Source organism: Porites lutea, chromosome 13 (genome assembly GCF_958299795.1).
Source record: "Porites lutea chromosome 13, jaPorLute2.1, whole genome shotgun sequence".
Taxonomy (NCBI): Eukaryota; Metazoa; Cnidaria; class Anthozoa; order Scleractinia; family Poritidae; genus Porites; species Porites lutea.
This window is the reverse complement of record NC_133213.1, coordinates 3,812,347-3,838,548: the sequence shown is the minus strand read 5'-3', so window position 1 is coordinate 3,838,548 and position 26,202 is coordinate 3,812,347. Positions and strand designations below refer to the sequence as shown.

The following is a 26,202-nucleotide window of genomic DNA, read 5'->3' as shown; positions in this document are numbered from 1 at the left end:
GTGCTCCATATGTTGTATTTTAAAAGAAAGTGATATCCATTAAAATTTACTGCAAAATGACATGTTGCTTATTAGTTGGGACTAAAAAGCTGTCGATTGAAATACTTAACAAAAACTCTTCCTCATTAGTCTTTTAGCCCATTTAATTTTGATGAATATGTTAAGGCTTAATAACCTTATATTTCAAAATTAAAGACTTCTAGTTTTTGGCGTTAACATAAGGGCTTCACAGTCGCTATTGAAAGAGTTACAAAGTGTCTCGTCTCTTTAAAGGTGGTGGAATTTTTTGTATTTTCCACACGTCCTAAAAATCATATTTAGTTAACGGTAGGTTTTAAATAACCAGCTCGGAAAATTTCAGCTGTTTAATTTACATATTATATGGCTCTTTCATTAACTTGTGTTGTTTGCAATTTGTAATATCGGCGACATAAACTATTAGTTGACAACTTTTCGTTGGTTTTGCACCCAACCATTAAACGCAAGCGGACTTTATTATTTCTTTTGTTGTTATTATTTTTGTTGTTGTTGAGGTGAAATTCATTTGCTACCCAATTCTAATTCTGCTCTGAAACTAGGAACAAGGTTTGTGATTGGCCCAGAAAACAATATGGGTGGTGACATAACAATGCCCCTTTTCCTGAAAACAATAGGCAGTGCAGGTTATAGGGTTAATGAAATAAGAGCTTTGGAAGGGTGCTGGTCAATAGGAAAACTAGCACCAACAATTCATATTTAGGTGAGAACGTGTTATTTTCACGGATTCCCTATCTGCTTCAGGATCCTGTTGGAAGCTACTTCAGACCTTTCTAGGTCAGAATTGAAGTGAAAATATAGTATCAGTAATCAATAAAGCTTGTAAACCACGAAAAGCGTTAAGGTTCCGCAATCGAACGAAATTGTGATGAAAATGAATAGCGCGCAAGACAGCTGTTGAAGTTTAGCCTACTAGCAACCTCTCCTTTCGCGAGAGAACGCGCCTCTCACCCTGCCCCTCGCACTCGCGTCTCCTTACGCGTGCTGCTCTCGCGTGACTTCTCGCGACTCCGCCAAAATAGAAAGCTTCCTCGCAGGCTAGTTGAAGTGTGATGTTCTCGTTTGTGGGGAAATTTTCAGCATGTCTTTAGAAGAAGGTAAAGGGTAGTTTCGTTTCTAGATAGATAGATAGATAGATACTTTATTATAAACACCATTGCAGCCATAGGCTGAATTACGGGATATTTACAAATACTGATGATAACAAAGAGAAAATAAGAAAATTATCTACATCTTACAGACATGGCTAAAAATAAAACTTTTCTTCAAACGCTCGGTTTTACATAGGGGGAGAGTGAAATCACTTTTGCGTCTCAGTGCATATTTACAACTCTTCCTTTGGGGGAGGAGGCTATGGAGACTGTGGGTGGGGTTACAGACGATCTCGTCAAACAGATCGATTGAAATCTTTTCTCTCCTCTCATGAAGTTTCGGTAGGCCAACTGTTTCTAGTGCTACACTATATGACAGGTCAGGATAGATGATTCTGAAAGCCCTTCTTTGGATCCGTTCCAAATCTTCACTGATGTAGTTTGGTAGAGAACGATGGAATACAGGACTTGCGTATTCCAGGACGGGCCGTGGCTTTTCTTTTCATTATTATCCTTGGTGAAATGTTGCTTACTGAAATCAAAATAACAATAAAAAAACACTGCAGAACGATACAAAATACCAAAAGGGATTTGACAATACATATGTTTTTTGAGACGAAAACAGGTAAACCATAAAATCTTAAGGGTTCTAAACGTGAACAGTTTCTGGGAAGTTTTTTATCATACTTTCCCCCACCTTTTATTAAGAATAATCTCGTCCACTTTAAATGTTTTAAATGTTTTATTGGGGTATGAATTCCGCTTACGCTTTTTAGTGAGAAAAGGGTTCATGTGAAACCTCTTATATGTTAACGTTAAATATCAGTGTGTTATTTTTCTTAGCTTCACCAACATTTAAAATGCAACTATGACATAACTACATCATCTCAGTTAAGGTCAATTTCAACAAAACCTCTGCAACATGACGATTTAAACGTTGTTAGGTTTTAACACAGTGAAAAGGTTACGTGGTGAGGAAACTTAAGGCATTTAGCTCGTAAGCTGGCTCACTTTTACATCATTAAGACACTGCGAAGTGTGTCAATCGCCCCTTTAAACGTTCATTTTACAAAAGTAATGAATTTTTTTCAACTAAAACTTTGCGTAAGGACGTTTAAAAACTGAAGGCAGCGTAGATTGTGTTATGGAAATGAGATGAAGGAAATTCGCAAAGCATTTCAGTGGCATAGCTTCGTTTAGTTACAGACCATATAAGGAAAGTATGAGGATGACCTTAGAAGGCTTTCTTAGTCCTCTGTTCGTCATAGTTTATGGTGGAGCTTTCTTTTGGGTGGGACTTGAAAAAAGATTGCGTAGTGTGCCTACAATAGTGTGCTGGATGCCTTTCATCTTCCAACAGTAGATTATATTAGTGGGTTAAGGGTTGAATTCACAAACAACAGGGTCAGTGTATAAAACTGCAAATGCTGTAGATCGATCGTTGGTTCCGATGTTAGCGATAATATTCAACACACAAATATTAGGCAAATAGCAAACTATGAAAACCAGATACACGTAAAGCGATGCCATCGAAGATCTCATTTTTCTTTGAACACTTTCTCCTTGGTCATTCTGCGCTACTTGCTGGACGTGAATTTGGTTTATGTGGCGTCTTAGAGTTAGATAAAGCTTGACACTCAGTAAAGTTGCAGTTATAATACAAGCCGCGAGATATAATAATGACGAAACTCACGTACATGATATTTTTTGGGAGGAATAACTTGATCAGTGAAATAAGTGCGCTTATCACCCAAATTGAGACCACTACAGCAGCAACGCGTTTGTATGTCACAAGTTCCTGGTATTTGAGGTGGAGGTAAATTGCCAAAAATCTGTCTGCACAGAGAGCCGTGACGCTAAACAATGACGCATAGGTGCAGAAATTTACCGGAATAAGAGATGCGTAAAATGACATTACTATTGTCATTGGTTGCATTATTTTGTTGAGAGTCTATGATATATGCAACATACATTGGCTGAGCTAGTAAACCAACACGGAGATCAGAAACAGCCAGACTCAGAAGCAATGTTTTTAAATTTTTGGACAAGGACGAAGTCTTTCTTATCGCGTAGATTGCTACAATGTTCAGCATGGTGGCGCTGTTAGACAAGTACGCGTTTAATACGCAAAGCCTGGGATATGACCAATCCATTGGATGACCTTTTCGGGTAGTTGCGGCGATTGAAGCGAGCAAATTCTTGTCGGACCTTGCAAGCGATTGTTTTTGTTTTTTTTCCGGGATGATCCGACCAAACCCACGTCACGGATTGACTAACGTTCAGAGAGTTCCAAAACGTTTAGTAAGTTAGACTTTGATGAAAAGCAGTTTGACCACAGGGTTCAGAGGAGATGTGTTTGTCGTTAGAATATCAAAACCCGTCGAAAACCTCTGAAAAAATGGGTTATTTTGATCGTGTTACAGTTTCGTTACACATTCTATTGACCGCAAACCAAGAGACTGAGGGCTCGCAAGATCGGCTTACAGTATAGTCCTTTTTTTTACTCGGCACTTCGTGTCTCGATCGCCCTTCGGGCGACGGCCTACGGTCACCCTTCGCGCGACGTGCCGTGCGCCAGCGAGGATATTGCTTGCGGTTATTGATTTTCAAAGTGGCGAACAACAAAGTCGATCTGGGTCAGATAAGAAGAGAAGAAATCGTTTAACGTAAATTCATAAAGATCCCATTGGGCTAATTAATCGTGCTAAGCGACAGATATGGACATTTTTGAAGTTGGGACTTTAAGTAAGTAATTCATTTATTCACACGAAACTCCTCTGGACCCTGTGGTTTGACTGACTGACAGGCGTCTTTAACTGAGCTACGATGAAACTCTTTTGTGAACATGCGATTACTGATGGCCGGGCATTGCTGGTGTGGCAAAGCAGATGTCCTATGTGTTTTTAAGACGCTTTAGATAATTGTCGCACGTATTTTTCTAAACTGCTCAGCAATTAGAAAAAGGGAGTTTTTGTTCCAAAATAAAACTTAAACTTAATCACCGGCAAAAAGAAATTGCTCACGGCAATCAGAATTTTCGGTGGGGCCGGTTTGTCGCATCCTGTGAAGCGAAATCCCTCCGTGTTCAGAAAACGCCTTCAAGGCTTTCCTCCCGCTCTGTTTTTTTTTTTTTTTTTTTTTTTTTTTTTTTTTTTTTGAATCAAATAGATCAAATAGTTTAAAAAGGAAATGTAATAAAACTGCCGAAAGATGTTAGTGCAAAAAGTAGAGATGTTGATATCTGACTCGGTCATAAAAATATGAACAAATAATGGATGCGACATCCCTTTTTTGATAATTATTTTTGTGCTCGATTTGGAAAATTTCATCTGTTTTATTTTATGTTAATGGTTCTTGACTACTTCACTAATGTGTATTTTAAGGTAAAATTCACCAGAATAACTGGTAAGATGGCATACTGTATAAGTAAAAGCAGTTGTATGAATAATTTTTGTCAGGGTGTTTAGCATTTAATAGCCATAAGCCCCCAAATTAACTGGGTGAATATCCTTTCCGACTTGCAATTTGTAAGGTCGAAGAGAGAAGCTGTTAGACCGTGTTGTTTTGCACTACGTCTTTTAACAAATCGGGCTCAAAACATTTGGGTCAGTTATTAAAGCGAAGTTTAACTTAGACCACGGTTTAGCAAACCTTTGGACCTCCAGATATATTCTTTAGTGGATTATTTTAGAAGATAAATGCTTTTCTAGCGTGTGTCATCATGAAACTAGTTACGATAAATGATGTTGAGATGAAAGCATTGAGCAAGGTAAAAATGACTTAGAGCGCCAAAGTTGATTTGACCCAAGGTTGATTTGGGTATTACAGTGGTTTCATTGCTTCAAAATATGCGTGGCTCAACATTGGGGAGGGAAAGGGCACATTACAGTGACAACAAAAGTGTGAGGAGTAAATCTCAAGAATTTTCTAGAAAATTCAAGAGAAGCGGTGTCCGTTTCAACGATTTTTGACGAGTATTGTGGAATCCAGAATTCAAGACTGTCCTGAATTTCCTTACATGGCGGGAGTAAAACATCGAGATATAGCAATCAGGTAGCCTAGGACTTCTAATAGAATAAACTCAGAGGCTTCGGGACTCAGAATTAGGGACTTTAAGATCCGAGACGCGACGTCTGTAAGACGCGACCGGAAGTAAATTTTCAAAGAGGAGACATGTTGCGCATGCTCACGCCGTCGTCCTGGTGTCACCAAGTCGCGTCGAGAACGTGGATTTTGCGAGTTTGACGTTCTGTACAAAACGTGAGTATATTTGTTCCTGTGCTTAAATTAAATGATGATATATTCCTCTAAACATGTAAAATCAGCACTCTACAATCATTGGACGTAATTTCTGGCGACATTTTAGATCGCAGCGATGAAAGGATTTTGATTATTTTCAAATTTCTTTCAGGTGTACGAAGCTTATAAAATGGCAGCGCCTTCGAATTCGATTTCGGGCAAGGCTTGCAAGTAAGTCACGAGCTAAAACTGCAAATAGTGAACGCAGGAGTCTTCTGGATTCTCTTCTCTTCTCTTGTACCGTTGCAGTTCTCGATTTATTGCGTTCATCTGCCGCTAAAAGCCAATTTTAATCTGTATTATTTAATTTAATTTTATTAAACTGCGTGTGTTTTTATGCTTCCCTTTAGTTCAGTAATGTTTTGGACACATGATCATGAAGCCATTCTATGCAGAGAAGTCGTCAATGTAAATCCCTACACAACTAAGAAAGGGTCAACACAAAGAAGCACTATGTGGGAAAAAATAGCGGACACCTTGAACAAATGCACTGTGCCGAAATTCAGGGTTGATAAGCGATCAGTCCGAGACCACGTGGGAATCCTTGTTTACAAGCATAAGAAGAAACTTCTAGCGGAGGAAAAAGCAACTGGTATAACTCCCGATGAGCCAACGGAACTAGAAAATCTATTGGATATAATCATCGCGTTGGAGGAAAGTGGCGAAGCGGAATTACAGGAAACAGGGAAAACAGCTGGCAAAAAACTTCAATAAGATCGGGCTAAAGCGGAAGATGTTAGACTTAAAGCGATGGAGAAGCTGTCAGAGACGAATAAAAGAGGTTCATTAGCGGATGAAAGCGATGACAAACCGAAGCGTCAACGAAGAAGTGGAGGTGATGCTATCGAACAAAGCACAAACAAAGCATTTGTTGGACTTTCTTAAATGATGCCACTGCTATTTCTGCGAAAGAATTGCCGAAGAATACGTGAAGAATCACACTGATAAAGAGCGGTTTGCAGCCGCGTCGCGACGGAGATCTTAACTTTACTTTTCGCGCGCAAACGACGGTGTTCTAGTTCCAGTCCTTAATCAGCCACCGCGTTCTAGAAGTCGTCGCGTCCCAGATCTTAAAGTCCCTATTAAAAGATGGGAGGGGTGCCCATTTTCCAAGGGAATCACAATATTTCATAGATGCCAATGTTCTAAATCAAAGGATTTTGTCAAATCATCATCAAAATATGTTATTCCTGAAAGTCTGGAAAATATTCTTTCCTATTTGGATCTAGAGATATCTACCAGTGTATGTGCTTTATTTGTTTTACTGATCTTTCAAGTTACCAACCAACCAATGTATCAAGTCCATACCAAATATTCGAGCAAAATACACGGTCTATATAACAGAGTTGTAATATTAAGTTAGTTAGTTTTTGTAGAAAAAGAAATTATTTTATGATATATCGGTTTGTTGTTTAATATTCTCCATTCCTCCCGGCATATGTTCTGAATCATTTCTTCAACATATTTTCAGTTCGGCTACAGACATTGTCATATATTATAATATTGTCTATTCCCTTCAATGCTTTTAATCACCGCAGTAAAATTTCAATTTCCGGTCTTACTTACAGCAGATATCACATGCAAATACATTGAAGTACTCGTGACAAGGAAAATTGTTCACACTCTGAACGCACGGCGTACCCAATTAACATGTGTATTCAGGAAAAAATAAAGAAATGTTGATATGAAAATGTTTCTTATTTCGGCTTTCAGCAAGAAACAATTGAATAGATCGAGCCTGTAGTTTTCCTTACTATTTTTTACGTACCCACTGCCAAAATATTTCTGTTTTTAATATGATTGACAAATACACAGTTTCTTCCTTTTTGTATTCTACGAGTGCAACAAGATTTATCCCCATAGTAACATCTAATAGTCATTTTTCGTTGGGATAATTTCTTATGACATTCAGAAGAAAAACATATGTTCACGAGTGTGGTTTTCGTATTTATATTTGCTTATAAATGAACATCTTGAATGGCCTCTCGGTAAATATTACTCGTTTATGTACAATTCAGTTAATTTTCAATTATTTTCTCCACGTTTTGATCGTGACAAAGTTCTTTTTCCAGCTCGAGAAATGCAGGTATTGTTTATAAAAAAAATCATGATTTTGTAGGTGAAACGAAACATAGTTAACAAGTGAGACAAGGTGCTAGGTATGCTAAATGATGCGGTTTAACAACTACGAAAACGAAATTAAATTTTACAATATCTTATTTGCGTTTTCAACCGTCGTAATTGCTTTCAATGATGATGTTTTCAGTAGAACTTTCAATTAACAATTTTTTTATCATTATAGTTTTCTCAAACATTTTTGCTCAACGACTTTCCGTTATTTTATAGATATATTTAGTCACGATTTTATCCTCTTGCTCAACTCTGAAGAAAAAGGAAATATGTATTGTAAATTGAAATTCGTGATAAAAAGTCTTTCCTCTTTCGCAGTCTTTTGTGTTGTGAATATACTCTCAATACCGTAATTCATTGAAATGTACGTATCAGCTCAATTGAAACAGGCTCAAGTTAGGGAAAAATGTAACGCTCAGTCTGATGATTCAGTTGAAAAATGATTTTTGTGATATAAACCTCCCTCCTTCTCCCCCCCCCCCCCCCCCCCCGGCGCCCCAAAAATGGCTGCTGTAAGGAAAACGCATAGGCTTTAAGGTCCATTCAAATTATAATAGTGCTGTCTTTTGAAACATTACAGCAAATAGGGTATTGGCTGAGATGTCGTCATCAGCACCTCACACATTTCTACAGCCAATGGGATTAACTCGGAATCTTTTCTTTAGGCTGTTAAACACACCGAAATAAAGACACGCTTAAAGAGACAATTACCCCTTTACAGGAAACTCTCTCCGATTGGCTGACGTTTTTTTATCACCCATTCGCAATAGAAATAATTTTAACACTTAAGGGGGAATAAATTTTAGGTTTGACAAAATCTCTATGCAAATTATTAAACTTTAGACCGCTTTTTCTCTTCGTATTATTTTTTCCGATTGGATTCACCATAAAATTGTAATAATTATTCATCTTTGAAATAATGTGAGTGCTTCAGTGAAAATTCACCACGGTTACCTTTGAAGTAGTCAAGTAAGAGAGATGTTCGAGTGGAGGTTAGTGCGCAGTACATGTTTATTAACAATAATATTTCCGAAACATATTGTAAAACTGACTGGATTTTGATGTTGAGCATTAACACAGAATCTTCAAAATCAGTGTAATTCTCAGTCGATTTTTATTAAACAATCGGTAAATAACCTCAACAGATACTTTCACTTGTTGTGTAAAAAATATATATTTGATCTTTAAGTTTAATTTTTTTTCTATTTTTCCTTAAACATATATTGATTCTTAAATGACCAACTTTGTTCAAGTCGTTCAAGGATTATAATTATTATTTCCTGCATTACATGCCAATAACTCTTCTTTCGATTATACTCTCTGCGTTTAGCTTTGGTTCTCTTGCTACATTGTCATTTTTCAGAACATACATCATGCAAAAAAATATCACTTTTTTGATTTGCTGAGTCGAAATATTGATCTTGATTTCTTTCTTCTTCCCAGTGAATGATTCAAGAAATTCTTCCTCATTTCTTTCATATTTAAGGGCAAAATGAATAGCACATCACAATCGCTTATTCCCGAAGCATATAGACCTCTATCTTGACTGAGGCAGTTCTTGGACTAATTCATTCCTCTTCGACGCTGATTTTCTTTCTTGTCCTTCGTTTAACTCGCCATCTTCAGAAAGGAAATCAAAATCTCCATCGCTATCGTTTTGGCGATCCTAACTCTTCCGCCGTGAGGTACTTCGTACGAGCTGCTCAAGTCGTCGCCGATGGCTGCAAGCTTTTTGGCGACTGCTTCGATTGCCTCGTTTTGTTCACCAAGTGAATCTGCTAAATTGCAGTCTTGCTCTTGGTGACGACTGTTGTTAATTTGACCATCCATACTCCGAATTTTTGCTGCTTGAAATAATGCAAACATGAAAATAATTAGGTACACATAGAGAACCTCAAGTCATACCTATATTAATGTCGTAAAAGGTAACTAATAGAAGTATTTTTTGAACGTTATTTGAGAAAGACAAATTCAAAGAAAACCAAACCTATATGCGATGGGAATGGTTTGTATAATATCTTCCACTTCAGTTTTACTTTCAATCTTATGAAGGTTACTGCGAAAACTGAATTTGAAGCTAGATTTGGGATACTTAATAGCTCTGACGCCTCAACTAACAAATCTGATTTTTGTTACAAGTCGGTAATAATAAATCCCGTTTACAAACATAAGAAAATCTTGGGCAACCTCGAACCTACCGAGCTAGAAGGTGTTCAGGAGTAAAATGGACTTTTTGATGTGTCTTGTTTGCTTCCTCCTTCTCGTTGTATGTTCTATACCTCGTCTTAAGCTGGCATTGCACAATATCTGTCCTGACTTTTGAATGCCCTTTTATAGCTAACAACAGTCCAGAAAAGCACGAAATAGCTGTAAAACATCACGAAATACCATGTAAGCCTTAGCAACAATATCTCACGAAAGGGCGGTACGACCCCGAATCACGACACCTTCGTTGATGGAAAAAGTCCCCATTCTAGTATCAAAAAAAGAGATTTTATGGTTTGTTTAATCGGTCCCGTTTAGATATTACTGATGGATACAGAAAAAAACTTCCAAAATATAATTTTGCGATGTCGTGTTTTGTTACACGAGCGGCAATTTCGGGTTGTTTTGACCTTTTTCGAGGGCGCGTGTTTTTTCTTTCATTCTTCACAGCGAAGTGTCATCGTTATTGTTCTTTACTCACGATACTTTTTTCTGCATATATCAAAGAAAATCTTTCGACACAAGCAATTTTTTTCTCTCAAAAAGACCCAGAAAAGTTAAAAACCATATTTTTTATTATTTGCTGTTAATTTTTTGGTATTCTTATCCAGTAATCCAAACAACTTCAATAATCTTCAAAAGATACACTTAGGATATTCTTTGTGAACTCATTAATAATTCATGAAAATATAGCAGAAGAAATTATTACGAAGGGAAATATGTTATAGTCTTAATTGCGTTAAACAGGCATCAAATTCTTCCAAGAAAAATTTCTGGTTTATATCATCCTGGTTGAAGTAATTGATGTCATCCATTTTCAGTTATAACTCGCTGTTTGATCTTGGTTTTCATATGAAAAACTCTGACTCGTGTTTCATGTATTATATCTCAATTTCCTGGAATTGATTTATGTAATTTGATGTTTACTGTCACGTTTATCAAGGCATATACCAACACGGATCTTACGATCAAATTTTGGTAAAAAGTTTGTGAAATTGCTAGGTTTTGACTCAGATGAAACGCATTTCCTAGAGTTTGACATATCAGTATGATTTTTTTGAAATTGCTAAAAACATAAACACGAAAATCAAAATCAGTTTTTTCGCTTCGTTAAATCGGATTCAGAATCAAAAATAGAATTGGCAGACTTCAGAGAACGTAATGTTCGATAACAAACCTTTTCAATTTAAAAAGAAATCTTGGAGGTTTCAAGTAAAATATTTTTTTGTCTCAAACGTGACACGATTTGCCAGTAATTGCACTGAGTTTATTAGATATTTTTCTCTTTTTTTCGAAATGATATTTGATTTTTAGATCATCTGTCGGAGTAGTTAATGATCTCAATTTCAAATTACACATTTCCTGCCTTAATTTAAACAGTTATCATAAGCGAAAATACTTTCAAGAAGGAAAGTTGATTAAAACTCTTGAGTTTTCTCCCATGTTTATTTGGACAGACATCTGCAAATTAACAGGAATGTTCAAATTTTAATGAAATGAATAGTTTTCATTCATCTCATGTGTAACTGAATACTGCTTAATTTTACGTATTATATGACCTCTGAGGTTATTTTATAAACCAAAGGATTTATCCTCAATTATTTTCTTTAATTAAAGTAAGGCATAGAGATGATTCTCTATCCTTTGATCGTTACGTGGCGCCTAAAAGCCGCTGATCACGACTGCTGAACATAATCACCTTTCTGGAATATTTTCCTCATAATGGATACCACTGCACATTTCCAACACCACTTCGTAAAATGAAACAAATTTATTTTACACGAGACATCATATTTATTATATTTACCAAACATGCCTCTTCAGTTTGCGAATACGGTGGCCGAAAAAAAAATTATCACGGCGCTGCAAAAACAAGCTCTTGCCCGTTGGCCCAATTAATTGCAATGTTTAAATTTCGGAATCCGAAGCAATAAATTTAAGAATTCACCTAATCCTTCTTCGACCATACACCACTATATAGCAAGGGTGAAATAACATCAATTTATTTTACACGAGCAGCAGCCCCTGAGACAAGTAGGTCAGGTCGTACATCATATTTATCATATGTCAGTCATAATTACCAACACACGTAACGGCCTTTTCATGATCAATTCAAGGTAGATACTTCATATATGATTCCTATAGTGTACCGCGTCTTACCGTGTACCGTGTACCTAAGACACACAAGTAAGACAAGTACCTCGGTACACTATAAGAAAGACGCAGCACACTATAAGAATCAATATCTCGGTACACTATAGGAATCATATATGAAGTACCTACCCAGTTTAAGCTCAGCCCGCTGGCCCAAATCATTGCATTTACGTTAACACTCCGGAACAACCCTGAAGCATTTGCGTCCAAATTATTTTAGTCTGGGGCGTAAAATTCAATTAGGGACATTTATTAGATTTCGAAAAAAAAATTATAGCAAGTTGGGATACATTTGTAGATATTTTAGTTTTGTTTTACAGTTAACTGTTAAATCAGAAAAAACAATGCGTCGTGAAATAAATGAGAATGGTCAGTTAAAATTCTTGAGTCATTTTTTTTTAAAACATTGTAGTCACCTAAGATTGCAATTGCTTCCTTTGCAATCGAACTCTGATATTAGGAAGATTCAAGGAACCACGTGCAATGAAGATTGCTGCTGTTTTAGCAATGTCTTTGTTATATCGGGGTTTCATGCCGGGGGGGACTCCGCTTATGAAAGGGGTGGGGATGCTATTCGGAAATTTTGAATTAACCCCTAAAGGAGACCAATCTGGGCGTAGCCCAAGCTTGTTTTGACCCCTAAACAAGACCAAAAAAAAATATCAAATATCAAATATATATTTTTATATTTTTTCGCGTGCAACCCTAAACGAGACCTTTACGGCTAAATATGATGGCGTTTTGCCCAGAATACCCTAAGTGATACCAAAATCCGAAATTTACTCCCCTAGGCGAGACGACGAGCATCCCCACCCCTTTCATATGCCGAGTCCCCCCTCCCCGGTTTCATGTTAAGGTTGTGATAAATTAGGGGGAAAAGAGGACAAATTAATGGTCTTTCAACGTGTCCTAGTTGAGTTGAATGAAATTCTGCAGTATTTTCCCCTGGCTAGTCCACTTTAAAGAAAGGTTGAAAGCTACACGTAGTGTTATGGGCAAATTGCATGAAGCAATAAAGGGGTTAGCCTCCCCCGCAGACGTTCTTAGGGGCAGGAACACGTGCGTGACGAACCCCTAAGAACGTCTGCGTGAGAGGCTATTTAACAATTATTCCTCGAGCCCGAATGGGCTCTAGAGTCAATAAAAGAGTTAATAAAATCCAACTAGTTGGTCAAAAGTATCGAGAATAAACAAATTTTAGCTAGTTAAAGCTAGACTTTAATCCTTTTTTGCGGCCAAAAATCGCCCGCTTTTCGCTACAACTAGTAGGCTATAACATATAGCCTAGTAGTAGCTCAACCAATCAGAACGCAGCATTGATGATAGACCACTAGTTGGATTTTACTAAAAAGGGGTAGATACCAGGGAAGAAAAGGAAGAAGGGTACGTACTGGCCTGGAACACTCACTTTACAAATATAAAATTTGCTCTCTGTTTGTCCATACAAATGTGTTATTTGACAAAGTTTGAACACATTTGTTTGCGGTTTGGCTCATTTATCTGTATTTGTCATAAAGCAAATGTTATATTTGTCCTACATTTACACAGCATTTGTTCACATTTGTCTTGGATAGCTAATGCATCGTTATCCTATTTGCCTTAAAGAAAAATTTCTTATTTGTGTTTCGCACAAATGTGAACAAATGTGACAAATTTCATATTTAGACCACATTTGTCCCACATTTATCTCGTTTCAAATCTGTTTTTTCGTCCATAATTAATTAATTACTTCTATAATTCATCGCCCACGTTCTGGTTAAGTAATAACAAGAGCACTTAATGAGCAAAAAAATCCCTTTTTATGTGTCAACAGATTTTTTAATCAGTCACTGATGATTTAAACCGGACGCACGATTCAGTGAGGGGTAGCAGTTACCAAAATTTCTTGTTGTTTAGTTAAGACAACCTTGTGTAAGATTTCTAAAAAGTCAAAATAACTCTATTTCTTTGAAGTTACGTTTAAGCAGTTTTGGGCTCAAGTGTTTTCAAAAAATGTACCTGTAGGCGCCATGAAGTCATGATCACGTATGTATAACGTCATTCTAATTATATTCCACCTGCCATACCCAAAGCTTATTCGAAAAAAAAAATAATGCTAGAGGTATTAATCAAAAGGAAAACACGCAACTGACGGCAGTGAATACTACTGAGCTCAAGAAGGAAGCAAGTTAGAGGTAAATCACGTTTCTGGTGAGTCTTGAGTTTTCTTTTGCACTACCTTTCGTGGAAGTTGTAAATGTGCTGATCCTGGTCCGTGAAAGCTAAACTTAGTCGCTTTCTCCAGGAAAAGTGACAAGTTATGAAAAGATTGTTGTTAATTTCGGAGAAATAAGATGAAAAACCGCTCTGCACTGCTTTGATGGATCATGAATTTATAGGATTTGCGTAATAGTGTGGTTCTCGAATCTCAGTTTTCAGTCAACAGGAACCACCAACATACATTATTTTTTCTTCAAACCTCTAGCTGATTTAATTTCTTCTACAATGAAGACGTCAGCTGTAATTTTCATGGCCTTCTTTGTCGCCAAGTTCAGTGTTTCAGCAACGTTTCCAAACGCAGGTAACGAATTTTAAAACAAACAGCTCCATTTTTTTCTTTTAGCGAAGTAACGATTGTCTGATCTTCGCGGGTCACTTTTTGCGGGTCTTAAGTTGTAGCTAACTGTCTCGGTTACTTAACAATTTATTTCGCTCGGAACATTTTACTCCTGAAACTCGCCGACAACACTTTATTTCATCTCCGACAAATCACCTGTGACCCGCGAAGTTCTCCTGGAAAAGGGAGGAAAATATAAACGGGGGAGGCGTGGGCTCCAAACATCCTGTCCAAAGTCAATGAGGAAGAGTAATTAAATTGATTGATTCTTTTTTCGGTCTCTTTTTCCTTTCCTTCCCACGCACACATATCAGACTGTGTAGATGTACTTAATCTCATACTCAGATCTCACTCTCTCTAACACCGAAAAGGAGATTTTGGGTGTTTACTATTTGAGAGAAAATATAGGAAATTCCTTGTGAGATCACTTTTCGGAAATTCCAACCGAAAATTGAAGATCTGATAGGTACTTTACTACAGTTCCTATGGATTGAGGTTATGGATTGAGTGTCCAGTTTGATGGAAGTCATTAATTAACTGATTGGCGGAAAAGTAGAGGAACTCTTCTGATGAGGCCCTCTAGAGGGGCGGGGGCGGGGGAGCGGAGGAATATTTACTAATTATGTCCCTAGTCTGAATTTCAGAACCCGTCGTTTTGTGTATTGAGGAGGGAGCCATGTCCCTGTAGATATCTTACTACTGTATAATATTATGCGATTGCCCTCGTCGCTCGTCGCTCGTCGTTAATTTGTCATCATTTCACCTGTGTTATCTGGCTGTTCCAAAGCCATGACGTTTGTGGGAATTTTACCCTAACAGGGCCTCGCTGATTGCAAGGAGTTTTTTTTACTTTTTACTTTGTGTGTTTTCGCTAGCGCCGTCACTTCTGCAATGCAAAGTCTGCACCGCAAATAATGGTTTTACCTGCAAGCGGGACAGCAGCCATGACCTTGAAACATGCCGTCCGGATCAGCACCTTTGCATTACCTATGAGTTCTTGGCCCTAGGTACGACCACCCGCTTTGAACGCCGGTGCTCTACCCTGGAGGAATATAAGAATTTGATTGACGCATGTTATTCACCTCCGCCCGCTGGCCTTGTGGTGGATAGTGCATGCTTTGTTGCACACTGCAATAACGATGGATGCAAGGCTGACATCCAACACTAAGATGGATCGAGCGGAAGTTGACTGGCAATTCCGGAAGTTTATTCGCCACTTTAGAAACGAGAAGTAGTGATAATAGCAATAAGTAGCAATAAGTAGTGAATAATTGGCCTTTAGATCAACCATTTGAACAATGAAGCTAACGTTTGTCCTAGGCAAGTCCCAAGTGATCCTAAAAATCATTTGCACCGTAAACTTATACCCTGCATTCTCCTTACTGTTTATGAAGTGGCGAATAAAGCGACTTGCAACATACTATTAACAATGGTATATAATAAATTTAATGAGAACAATAAAAATAAAATGATTTGATGGTAGCAATAACAATGCTTAACTGAAACCAAGTCGCCTCTTAAAAGATGTGGCTTATATTAAGAACTGTAAACTCAAATTAAAGAGCAACATAAATTAAAATAACAATGAAAGTAATATGAAAGTTGCCATGTTTTTTTTATCTCCTCCGATCACGACACTGTATGAAACTAAGTCCCAAATAGAAAACGACAAAGTGAACACGAGTTCCTAGATTGTCCCCTTAGCTATGGACAAGAAAAATATATACACGTAAAAAACTTAAGTAGAAAAAGCAACGCGGGGAAAAACTCCATTATCTGGCCACAGCGAGGACGTGCTACTGAAGAGATTTTCATGTTCCTTTGCCTTAAACAAGATTAAACAGGCTACTCTCTTCTCTGCAACGACAACGGCGACGGCAATGAGAACGGCAAAAAAGCAATAGGTTTAGATAAGCAAAACAACAACTTTGCACGTGCAGCACGCTTTTTGTACATTTCTCTGCCGCCGTCGCACGACTACAACGTGAAACTGCTTAATTTCACGTTTTTTCGAGAACGGGAACATAAGACAACAACTTTCCGTTTTCTTTCTCCGAACTTTGATACAGTCCCTTAGAATTCAACTCCAAACCTTTTGCCAACATTTGACGAATTAAACAAGATGGAATAAGCGCGATAAAGTTTGAGGCCGCGCGAATTCACTTTTTAAGTGACGTTTTCGCTCGTAGCCGTCACCGTCATTGTTGCTTATAAACTCCCTTTTTGTCTTAGGAAGGGTGGGGAGAAAGGAGCTTTTTCTCACCTCTTTCTCCCCTTGCCCCCTCCCCCATCGTTTTCTGGTTCGACGTCGGTTCAGCTTTTGCACGGCTGTATCTCTTACTTTACGAACCACAAAAGAAAAAAGACACCAAAAAAACCGCCAGCTACGCAGACTAAAGCCTCAGAGGCACCCTCGGGGGGCACTTTAGGAATTTCTGGGTGGGGATGTGCCGCTGGGACCCTGGAACCCTTGACCTATACCAGAGCTAGTTCAGCTGAATTTTGCTATCCTATACTAGAGTAAACTCCCAAAATCCTCCTATCCTAGAGTAGCTGTTTCCCCAGTCTAGATAAAATCTTCAACCAACTGATCAGTTTCCTGAAAAATGGTACCCTATTCTAGACCCAAACGCTCTGATTTATATACCCTATCCTAGAGTAAACTGCTTGAAAACCATACCCTTCACAGCGGCACATACCCATATACCCCATATATGGCAGTACCCCCCCCCCCCCCCCCCCGGGGTGGCGCCGCCTCCTCCCAGGTTTCTATTTGAATTGTAACGACTTTCCGATTCTTCTTTAAATCTCCTGAAGAAGGACAGCTAGTCTGTCCTACGGAATGTTGGGAAAACTCAAGTCGCTTTTCTCTTTGCTCTTTTGTCATTTATATCAATATATTTCTGTCAAATGAAGCTTTGCATGAGACTGGTTCCGTGTTGCGTCGAATTGCACTATGGGACTTTATGTAGCTTCTTTTATCAGTCTCTGCGAGGTTTGAAAGGAAACGTGGTCGAAGAACGTCCCCCAAAACAGCCTCAAATGGCAATTCAACACTTACCAAACCGAAAAACGGCCAAAACAAGAACACGAATTCTCCCTTCACAGAAACTGATGTCGACCTATCTAAGACATGATCACCCATGACACCTTACAATTTATCCGCGAACAGAAATCATTTTTCTTCTAATTTTTTTTTTCCACTCGAAAGTTGATTTTTCTCTTCTTAGCTTAGGCAAAGCAGGTCTCATTTTTTCCCTAAAGGTTCCTTTGCTAGTTCGTGGGCTGTTTCCTTTTCAAGTCCGAGACATCAGCCGTTTCTTCGACCTGGTCACCTGTTGTGAGGGATGGAGCGAAGATCAAGAGACGGCTGAAATTTCAGACTATGCCCTTACATACGCTTGGAGCGGATAAAGTATCTGAAGTATTCTTGAGGTGATCTTTCATCCGCGACGTTTCTGTAATCTGGTTAAAAGAAAAATAATAATTAAACGGTGATATATGGGATATCGTTTTCAAGTTCCTTCATTGTTAAATCTGCAATCCCTCTTTTTCGTTCATGGACTAGCTCAAACTGAGCTTTATAACCTGAGATCAGGCCCAATTTGAGCGGTTCTCATACATTCTCTCTAACGGCTACCGCTAAAATGTTATTTACAAAGCGAAACGTAGACTGTTCACAGTCCCCTATTTTTTCGTGAGATCGTTGAGATAAAGCGCGTCTTACCGTTAATGACGGCCATCTTGGTTTTGAAATGTACCGATGGGGCTGGCGTCGGGGATTATAGCTCTAGGGGGAGGTGGGCGAGAAAAATAGCCTCCGCCCCCTTAGTAGTTTTGACACTCATGCAAGATGGCAGCCCGTAACACAAAGCGCTCGATCTCGACGATCTTACGGAAAAATAGAGGACTGTGAACAGTCTAAGCGAAACGAAAATACAGCCTGATCTCAGGTTAAAATAGCTGGAATTTTTCCCTAAATGCGAAATGCCTTTTGGGAAATAATTTTCTTAGCTGGATAGGAACCTGGTACCCAGTTTACATTCAACTGCCGCTCTCCGCTCATCAAGAAAGAAGCTCGAGATCGGATGAGATCCGTCGAAATGCCTCAAAATTACCGTAGATGATGAATTAACCAGGTTAATCCAACATGGCGGGCTTTAAGAAGCTCTTCAAGAGGAAAAGTCCCGGTGCGAAGAATGCCCTGTCCACGGAAGATCTCAGCGATGCCGGCAGCACGGCTGGATATTCGATCGCCAAGGATAAAGATTTGCCGAAGCTTCATAAAGCTGTGTGGACCGGCGATTTAACGAAAGTCAAGCAACTTGCTAAGAAGGGAGACGTAAATCAACTCGACAGAGAAAACAGGTAGGATGGAGTGACAAAATTAGTCTGATAATCAGCAATTAAAAGTGCTGCTGTTTTGCTCGCAGGACTTCTCGTGATCGGCTGCTATCCGTTTCTTTGGCAACTCACACGGCGTCCTCAGTTTCTCGACCCATTCTATCAGTAAATCCATGTTTTTCTTGACTCTTAGTTAACTTAGTCAACGTCTTCAATAGTTTTTACAGTGATGAAATATCGTCATTTAAGTATGCAGCTAATTTATGATTATACGTACAGGCTGCATTTTTTCACCTTTCCGTTCGTATGCAAATACAATTTGTATTTACAAAGTGTGAGCAGCGAAGCTTAATGACTGATTAATCTTTCACTTCATTTGTCTTATAATAAATTAGACAATGAAGATTTTTATTCGAGGTAGTTACCTCGTAACATGAAAACCATTATCCCATGTTGGAATGAAACGGCCTAAAATGGGCTTAGTATTTCATACCCATATCGATATAAACTTCGATTCGTGACTCGTTCTTCCAGATGTTTGACATAGGATTAGTAAAAACGTTTTATAACATACACTGAGAGATTGTGATCTTAATGAAAATGATGATAATAAAAATAATAATAAATACAGATAATTCAGTTTTCCTGAGAGTTGCCCTTGAACGTGATGTTTTTATTTGACATGACAAATATTTTCAATATGTGATTTATTGTGGTCAGTTACTATGCACCGTACATGTTCAGTGCAATACTATATTTCCCACCAATTAGATTTTCTCCGCGGAAAGCAAAGTGCTTTTTAATGATCATCATTTCTTGCAGAAGGATTAACTGGGAAGGATACTAAGAACTATGTGAATGCATTTCTTGTTTTCTGAAGGGCATACTCTTAAATCTTATATGCTCAATTTTGAAACTAAGGCAAATTATCTCATAATTTTTAAACGCAGAACGGCACTTCATCTTGCCTGTGCCCTGGGAAGAGATGATATTGTCAAGTTTCTCTTGGCAAACAATGCAAAAACAAATCTTTGTGACAACTATGGTCGAACACCGCTTATGAAGGTAAATTACCATTTATATTGGTAAGTGATTATAACTCTAGGTATGTTGCTTTATTTGTCACTAATATGAGTTTTATTGTAAATGTTATATAGAAGAAAAATTTAAAAAGCTATTGTACTATTTAAATTCCTTTTTCGTTTTGCCATCTCCCGTTAACATTAATACTTACCATTTTGTTCAACATTACCCTCTCATGTACAGGTTGTTGAATGTCAGTTTCAAGAATGTGCCAAAATTTTATTAGACAATGGAGCTGAGGCAAATGTTGTTGATGTCAATAACAGCACATCACTGCACCTTGCAGCAGCTAATGGTGATGTTGATACGGCTGTGTTGCTGTTAGAGAGGGAGGCCCATGTTGATGCTCAAGACAGGGTAACTATCAGCTTTTACTTTACACATCCAGCTTATGAACATTATTAAAAATTATGCACTAAGATACATGCTGTGATTATAAATACAGCCTAGAGGCAACATACTTAATATTATACTTGCTTTGAAACCATCCTTAAATTTATGCAATAACTTTTTTTTATTATGTTTTAACCCCCTGCAGGAAGGTTTTACTCCTCTGCATGTAGCGTCATCTCTTGGAAACTTGGACTTTGTAAATTTCCTGATTAACGAAAGTGCAGATATCAATGCTGTTGATGCTCATGGGAGGTAATTTATAATGCTGCCCTACTTGCAGGGTTCTCACTATGTTTTAAAGTAGACAGTTAGGATGTAGATTTAGGCTGCTTGATAAAATTGAGTGCTAAAGGCAATTTTAGGCTTTCAAATTTATCACCATAGAGGGTTGTCAAAAAGATTTCAAGTAGCAGGAGAATAAGGGAAAGAAGCTGGCAAGAGAGCCGGAGGCCCCCCACCAGGCGAGGGGTCTGAGGGTCGCACACCACTTGGGATAATAACCGCAGTGATATGTGTTTCCCTGGTAGAGGAACACATATCACTATTGATATGTGTTTCCTTGGTAGGGGAACACATACAGTGTATCACTAGGGATATTTGTTTTGGGATAGGGGAACACATATCACTATTGATATGTGTTTCCTGGGTATGGGAATACATATCACTAGGGATATGTGTTCCTAGGTAGGGGAAACCCATTTGACTTGGGATATGTAATTTTGGGGTACTGGAATACATACCATTAGAAATATGTGCTCCTGGGTTAGAGGAACACATATCACTGGGGATATGTGTTCCCCCACCCATGAAACACATATCACTAGTGATATGTGTTCCCCTACCTGGGAAACACATATTCCTAGTGATATGTGTTCCCCTACCCATGAAACACATATCACTAGTGATATGTGTTCCCCTACCTGGGAAACACATATTCCTAGTGATATGTGTTCCCCTACCCATGAAACACATATCACTAGTGATATGTGTTCCCCTACCTGGGAAACACATATCCCTAGTGATATGTGTTCCCCTACCTGGGAAACACATATCCCTAGTGATATGTGTTCCCCTACCTGGGAAACATATATCCCTAGTGATATGTGTTCCCCCACCCATGAAACACATATCACTAGTGATATGTGTTCCCCTACCTGGGAAACACATATCCCTAGTGATATGTGTTCTCCCACCCATGAAACACACATCACTAGTGATATATGTTCCCCTACCTGGGAAACATATATCCCTAGTGATATGTTTTCCTCTACCCAGGAACACATATCCCTAGTGATATGTCTTCCCCTACCCGGGCAACATATATCCCCAGTGATATTTGTTCCCTTATCCAGGAAACATATATCCCTAGTGACATGTGCTCCCCTATCCAGAAAACACGTATCCCTAGTGATGTTTTCCCCTACCCTGGAAACATATATCCATAGTGATATGTGTTCCCCTATCCAGTGAAACACATATCCCTAGTGGTATGTGTTCCCCTACCCCGAAACGTATATCCCTAGTGATACACTATATGTTATTGTGTTCCCCTACCCAGCAAACATATATCCCTAGTGATATGCGTTCCCCTACCCAGGAAACATTCATCCCTAGCACAGTGTACTTGTTTGTAACAAAATAATTATGTCATTGTAGACAAAGCATCTTCATATGATCCTAGCTATGCAATGTTTCTTTTGAAATAATTTCAAATATACATGAAAGAGAACAAAATGTTAGAATGAACTTCAGAAGGCATGTTGCATATATTTGGTTAAAACCATTCAGAATTTGTACTCAAAAACCTTTACAGTTCATAAATGATTGCTGGTGATGATGTGTCAAATGTTGGAAAAATGTCAGCTTACAGTGTAAATCCACCATTGCATTATAGTCGCTAGCCCTAACCTCATTTGTAGGGTCCGGGAGAGGACCTTGGTGTCGCTAACCCTTCAACAGAAAATCCCAGATAGTTGGCCAGGCTCAGTCTGTTTGAAGTTTGGCTAATCATAACAGGAAGGTAACAGGAAGTGTACATGTAATCAATTATAGTCAGTTTTTAACCATGATAAATTTATTGCCTTGCAGGTCATCATTAATGACTGCTGCAAGTGAAGGACACATAGGAATTGTTAGGCTGTTCCTTCAGCACAAAGCAAATACTGAATTGAAAGATTCTCAGGGTTGGAAAGCTTCAGATCATGCCGTCATTCATGGACATCACAGGTTTTGACCTACAAGCATTTATCCCCATACATTAGGGTAGTCACAAAGATTTCAAGTGGCCTGGTATAATTATGTAATAAGTAGCTAGGGAATTGAGCAGCTGGAAAGTTCTTTTGCTTTCATTTTTCTTTTTAAGGGTGGTGAATTCTTGGAAGCATTTATGATGGGTCTCAAGGTCTCATTGGCAAAACAACAACTTTGCACGTGCATTGGTTTTTTTGTACATGAAATGTACAAAAAAGCGTGATTTTCTTCGCCATCACTGCACAACTACAATGTGAAAGTGCCTAATTTCACGTTTTGTCAAGGACTTTCTTTTTCTTTTCCTGAACTTTGATACGCTGTTATCGGGCTTTAGAGCATCCAGTTGGATTACAGTATGATCGCGTTTGTCAAGCCTTAATTCTGACAATAATAATATTTAGGACTGAATTTAGGCTCAAATATCCCCATAAACATCTAGCGCTTGTTCGTAAAATATTGTTTTGCCACTCGAAAATAAAATTCATATCTTCGCGCCACTGTGTAATATCCTCTATGTATATTATTTATTGATTTAAAGTACAAAATATTGCAGTGTCTCAAACGTTATTGAGGAGTATGAAGAACAGCTAGAACAAGCAAAGATTGAAGCCAGATCCATCAAATCAAACCAGTCAACACCAAGCAAGAGAAGAGAGTTTTCAGCTGGAATAACTGCATCTGGTGCAGCAACCAATGAAGTGGGTTTTTCATTTGGAGGCCCTGTTGCTGATGAGGGAGGTGTGGATTTTTGTGCTCAACATATCAGTTTAATGTTTTTGATTTTGATATCTTCTCACACAGTTACAGTAAAATGTATCTGTGTGGGGCCCTTGTAATGGGTTATGTTCAGTGTGTATCCCCCAGGTTGTATTTCAAAAAAGAAGTAGGGAATGAAACCCTTTTAGTTCCCGTAAATGGTAATCAAAATAGAAAGAATTCAAAAAAATTCAAATTTGTCTTTACACTGTAAGTACAAGAATAATATGAAAAAGTTTTGCCACAGATTTTAGCATTAGAGTGACATTCATAGGTAGTTTCTTGGTTTTATGGACGGGTGCACCACCCCAAAAAATTATGTGAAACAAAATATTGAAAAGACACCGAACTATACTCGCACCAAAAAAAAAGGGAACCGAGAATGGTTCTGCAACACCAGGACCAAGAAACACCCAATTCATAGTATTCAAGTGAAACCTCTTTTGGCTGCAGCATTATATTTATTTATTGTTTACTTGTTCAATCGTATATCTATTAATCTTTTGGCAGGATACAACAGTGCATCAGCTAAAGAAGATGATTCAGTCAGTCAGTAAGTTGAATTGTGCAAACAAACTTAATGTAACATGATTTTCTTTCATTGCAGGGTTACAGTGTAGCCTGCTGAGGAAACTTTCAAACGTTGCAAATCAGTCTTATCAGTTTGAGCATTCTCTGCCTTTTCTGTGGTAGAGAAATCCCACAATTTGCTACAATCTTAATAGATCTTTTTTGCTGCATGATGTGAAATGTGACCTCATGAAATTCTTCATATCTTAGAAATTAATATTTTTACACTGTATCACTAGGCCGGAAATGTGAATGTTCCTACTTACAAGAAGTACATGCAGCTGCAAAAATCCAGTGCCTTGTTACCTAAAAAAGTAATACTAATAAGTTTAACTGGTCATTCTAAAATTGAGCTGTATAACAATATGCAATGCTAATTCATGTTATTCTGAGCTCATGATTAATTTATTAAGTGTGTAAAAGGCAGGTGGATTTGTTGTTTAGCATAGTTTAGAGGTAGACACTGTTGAATAACAGAACTACGTGTGGTACACCAAGTATAACATTTGCATAATCTGTTTATGGTGGAGTGTGGACTAGTGAGTTACTGCATTTTTACAATATTTCTTCTGATATTTTAGATTAATTGACTTTTTTCTTTAATGTGACTTGTTAAGTTTAGTGTACATGTACATGTATTTGTTGTAAATCAACTTGCTTGTGTCAGTTAAAATTACTGCGATACATGTTTACAATTGTTGCTGACTTCATTTTGTGAGGCTGATCAAGGCTTAACATTTTTTTCAGTGAAACATGGATATATTAACATGTATCAGTGTTTTCAAAATCTGGATTGAATACCTATTTTTGTGTAGTTATATTATGTTACTTAATACAGAATAGACAATATTATGTATGGTTGTAATACTAAAGATAAAGATCACTAATCGATAGATTTATAGTTAAAGCAATCATAAATTTAACTAATTTTACTTAAAACATTCAATTAGGAGCTGTTTTAAAATTAATTTAAGTAATGATGAAGACAATGATGATAATGATGATGATGATGATGATGATAGTAATAAAAGTTTATAAATGTTATTTTTCCTGTTATTTTAGTCATTCAGCTGGAGGTGGCTCATGGGATTCTTCTGGCGATGAAGATAACAACATGTTTGGATCAAATTCAAAGGTTCGTAAACCCTATGAGTTGTGATATCACTAGGTTCAATTTTATCCTTGATTTAAGTTTTATTTTCTTTTGTTTTAAGCTCATTATCATACATTAATTACCACACCCAAATTCAAAAGAAAATAGAATTTAAACCAAGGATAAAATTGAACCGCAAAATATATTTATCATGCTACATGTACAAGTTAACGTATATAATTTTTTGTTATTTCTATGTAATCCTCCGCATTTACAAGTTTATAGGCTTATTCGGCAAGGTTTTTTTCCTTGGTATAAAGGTTTGGAGATACTTATTTCAAAAGAGGCGCTTAATGATATTTTTAGACTGACCACTCCAGATTGGCACTTATTTGAAAGGGGGCACTGGCGAGCGTTTATGGTACAATGTAGGTGTTCAGTCTGTTCTCATGGGGTTTAACCTCATAACAATAATTTTTGCTACTCAACACAATGATCAGTGTATGACCTTAAAGGGTATAAAACACCAATATTTTTAAAACTGATTTTGGTCCTTAGATGTCATTATTAATTCTGAAATTTTAATTTAAAGTGTCTCTCAAAACATTTAGTGAATTGTGGTAGTCCAAAAACTGCTTTTTCCCCTTCAGAAATGTCCCAGAGACTGCACAGGTAAAGGATCAAACATAGGCTCCTGATGACATCCTGTGATGTCAGTTGATTTGCTAAGCCTTCGCTTCTGATACTGGTCATTGCTTTGTGTGTTGATGAATTAAATGAGTCATCTGACTGTAACGAAGGCATAGCAAAAAAAAAAATGGAAGATTCTGAAGATTATTAATATTTTATGAAATGTTCTCTTCTGTTTTTTTTGTTTTAAATCTTTAGACAGCATCAGCTAAGCCAAGTTTGTTAGCAGCGCTTAATAAGTCTTCCAAACAAGTCAGCCGAACTGGCTCAGACGTCTCCACTCAGAGTTCAAAATGTGAGTTATGTTCTGTCATGAATACTTTATTCCAGGGATACATGGAAACATTATTAACAGTAAGGAAATCGGTTGGAAATGGTGAAAACATACATCTGCTATTTTTTTATACGACTTCAGCTAGGTCTACGTCTTTAAGTTTTGTGAAGTCCTTGATTAGATATACACCTAACTATTATTTTATTCAACTTTATCAATCTGTGTGATCTTATATTTA

At 37.7% G+C, this 26,202-nt stretch overlaps 1 protein-coding gene and 1 long non-coding RNA gene across 2 annotated transcripts in view; both read left to right on the top strand.

Moving 5' to 3' along the window:
- The first annotated feature begins 14,009 nt into the window (after positions 1–14,009).
- On the top strand, positions 14,010–16,095 carry LOC140923185 (uncharacterized). Its single transcript, XR_012164135.1, has 3 exons — positions 14,010–14,105; positions 14,380–14,475; positions 15,387–16,095. It is a non-coding gene; the product is annotated as an uncharacterized lncRNA (long non-coding RNA).
- A 2,459-nt stretch (positions 16,096–18,554) lies between these two features.
- LOC140922200 (uncharacterized) overlaps positions 18,555–26,202 on the top strand; it is a 66,633-nt gene continuing 58,985 nt past the window's right edge. The window contains exons 1-9 of the mRNA XM_073372178.1: positions 18,555–18,879; positions 19,806–19,920; positions 20,122–20,295; positions 20,477–20,583; positions 22,420–22,557; positions 23,135–23,319; positions 23,848–23,890; positions 24,970–25,042; positions 25,889–25,985. Of these exons, the coding sequence (XP_073228279.1) occupies positions 18,662–18,879; positions 19,806–19,920; positions 20,122–20,295; positions 20,477–20,583; positions 22,420–22,557; positions 23,135–23,319; positions 23,848–23,890; positions 24,970–25,042; positions 25,889–25,985 (1,150 nt within the window). The 5' untranslated portion in view covers positions 18,555–18,661. The remainder of the gene's footprint in view (positions 18,880–19,805; positions 19,921–20,121; positions 20,296–20,476; positions 20,584–22,419; positions 22,558–23,134; positions 23,320–23,847; positions 23,891–24,969; positions 25,043–25,888; positions 25,986–26,202) is intronic.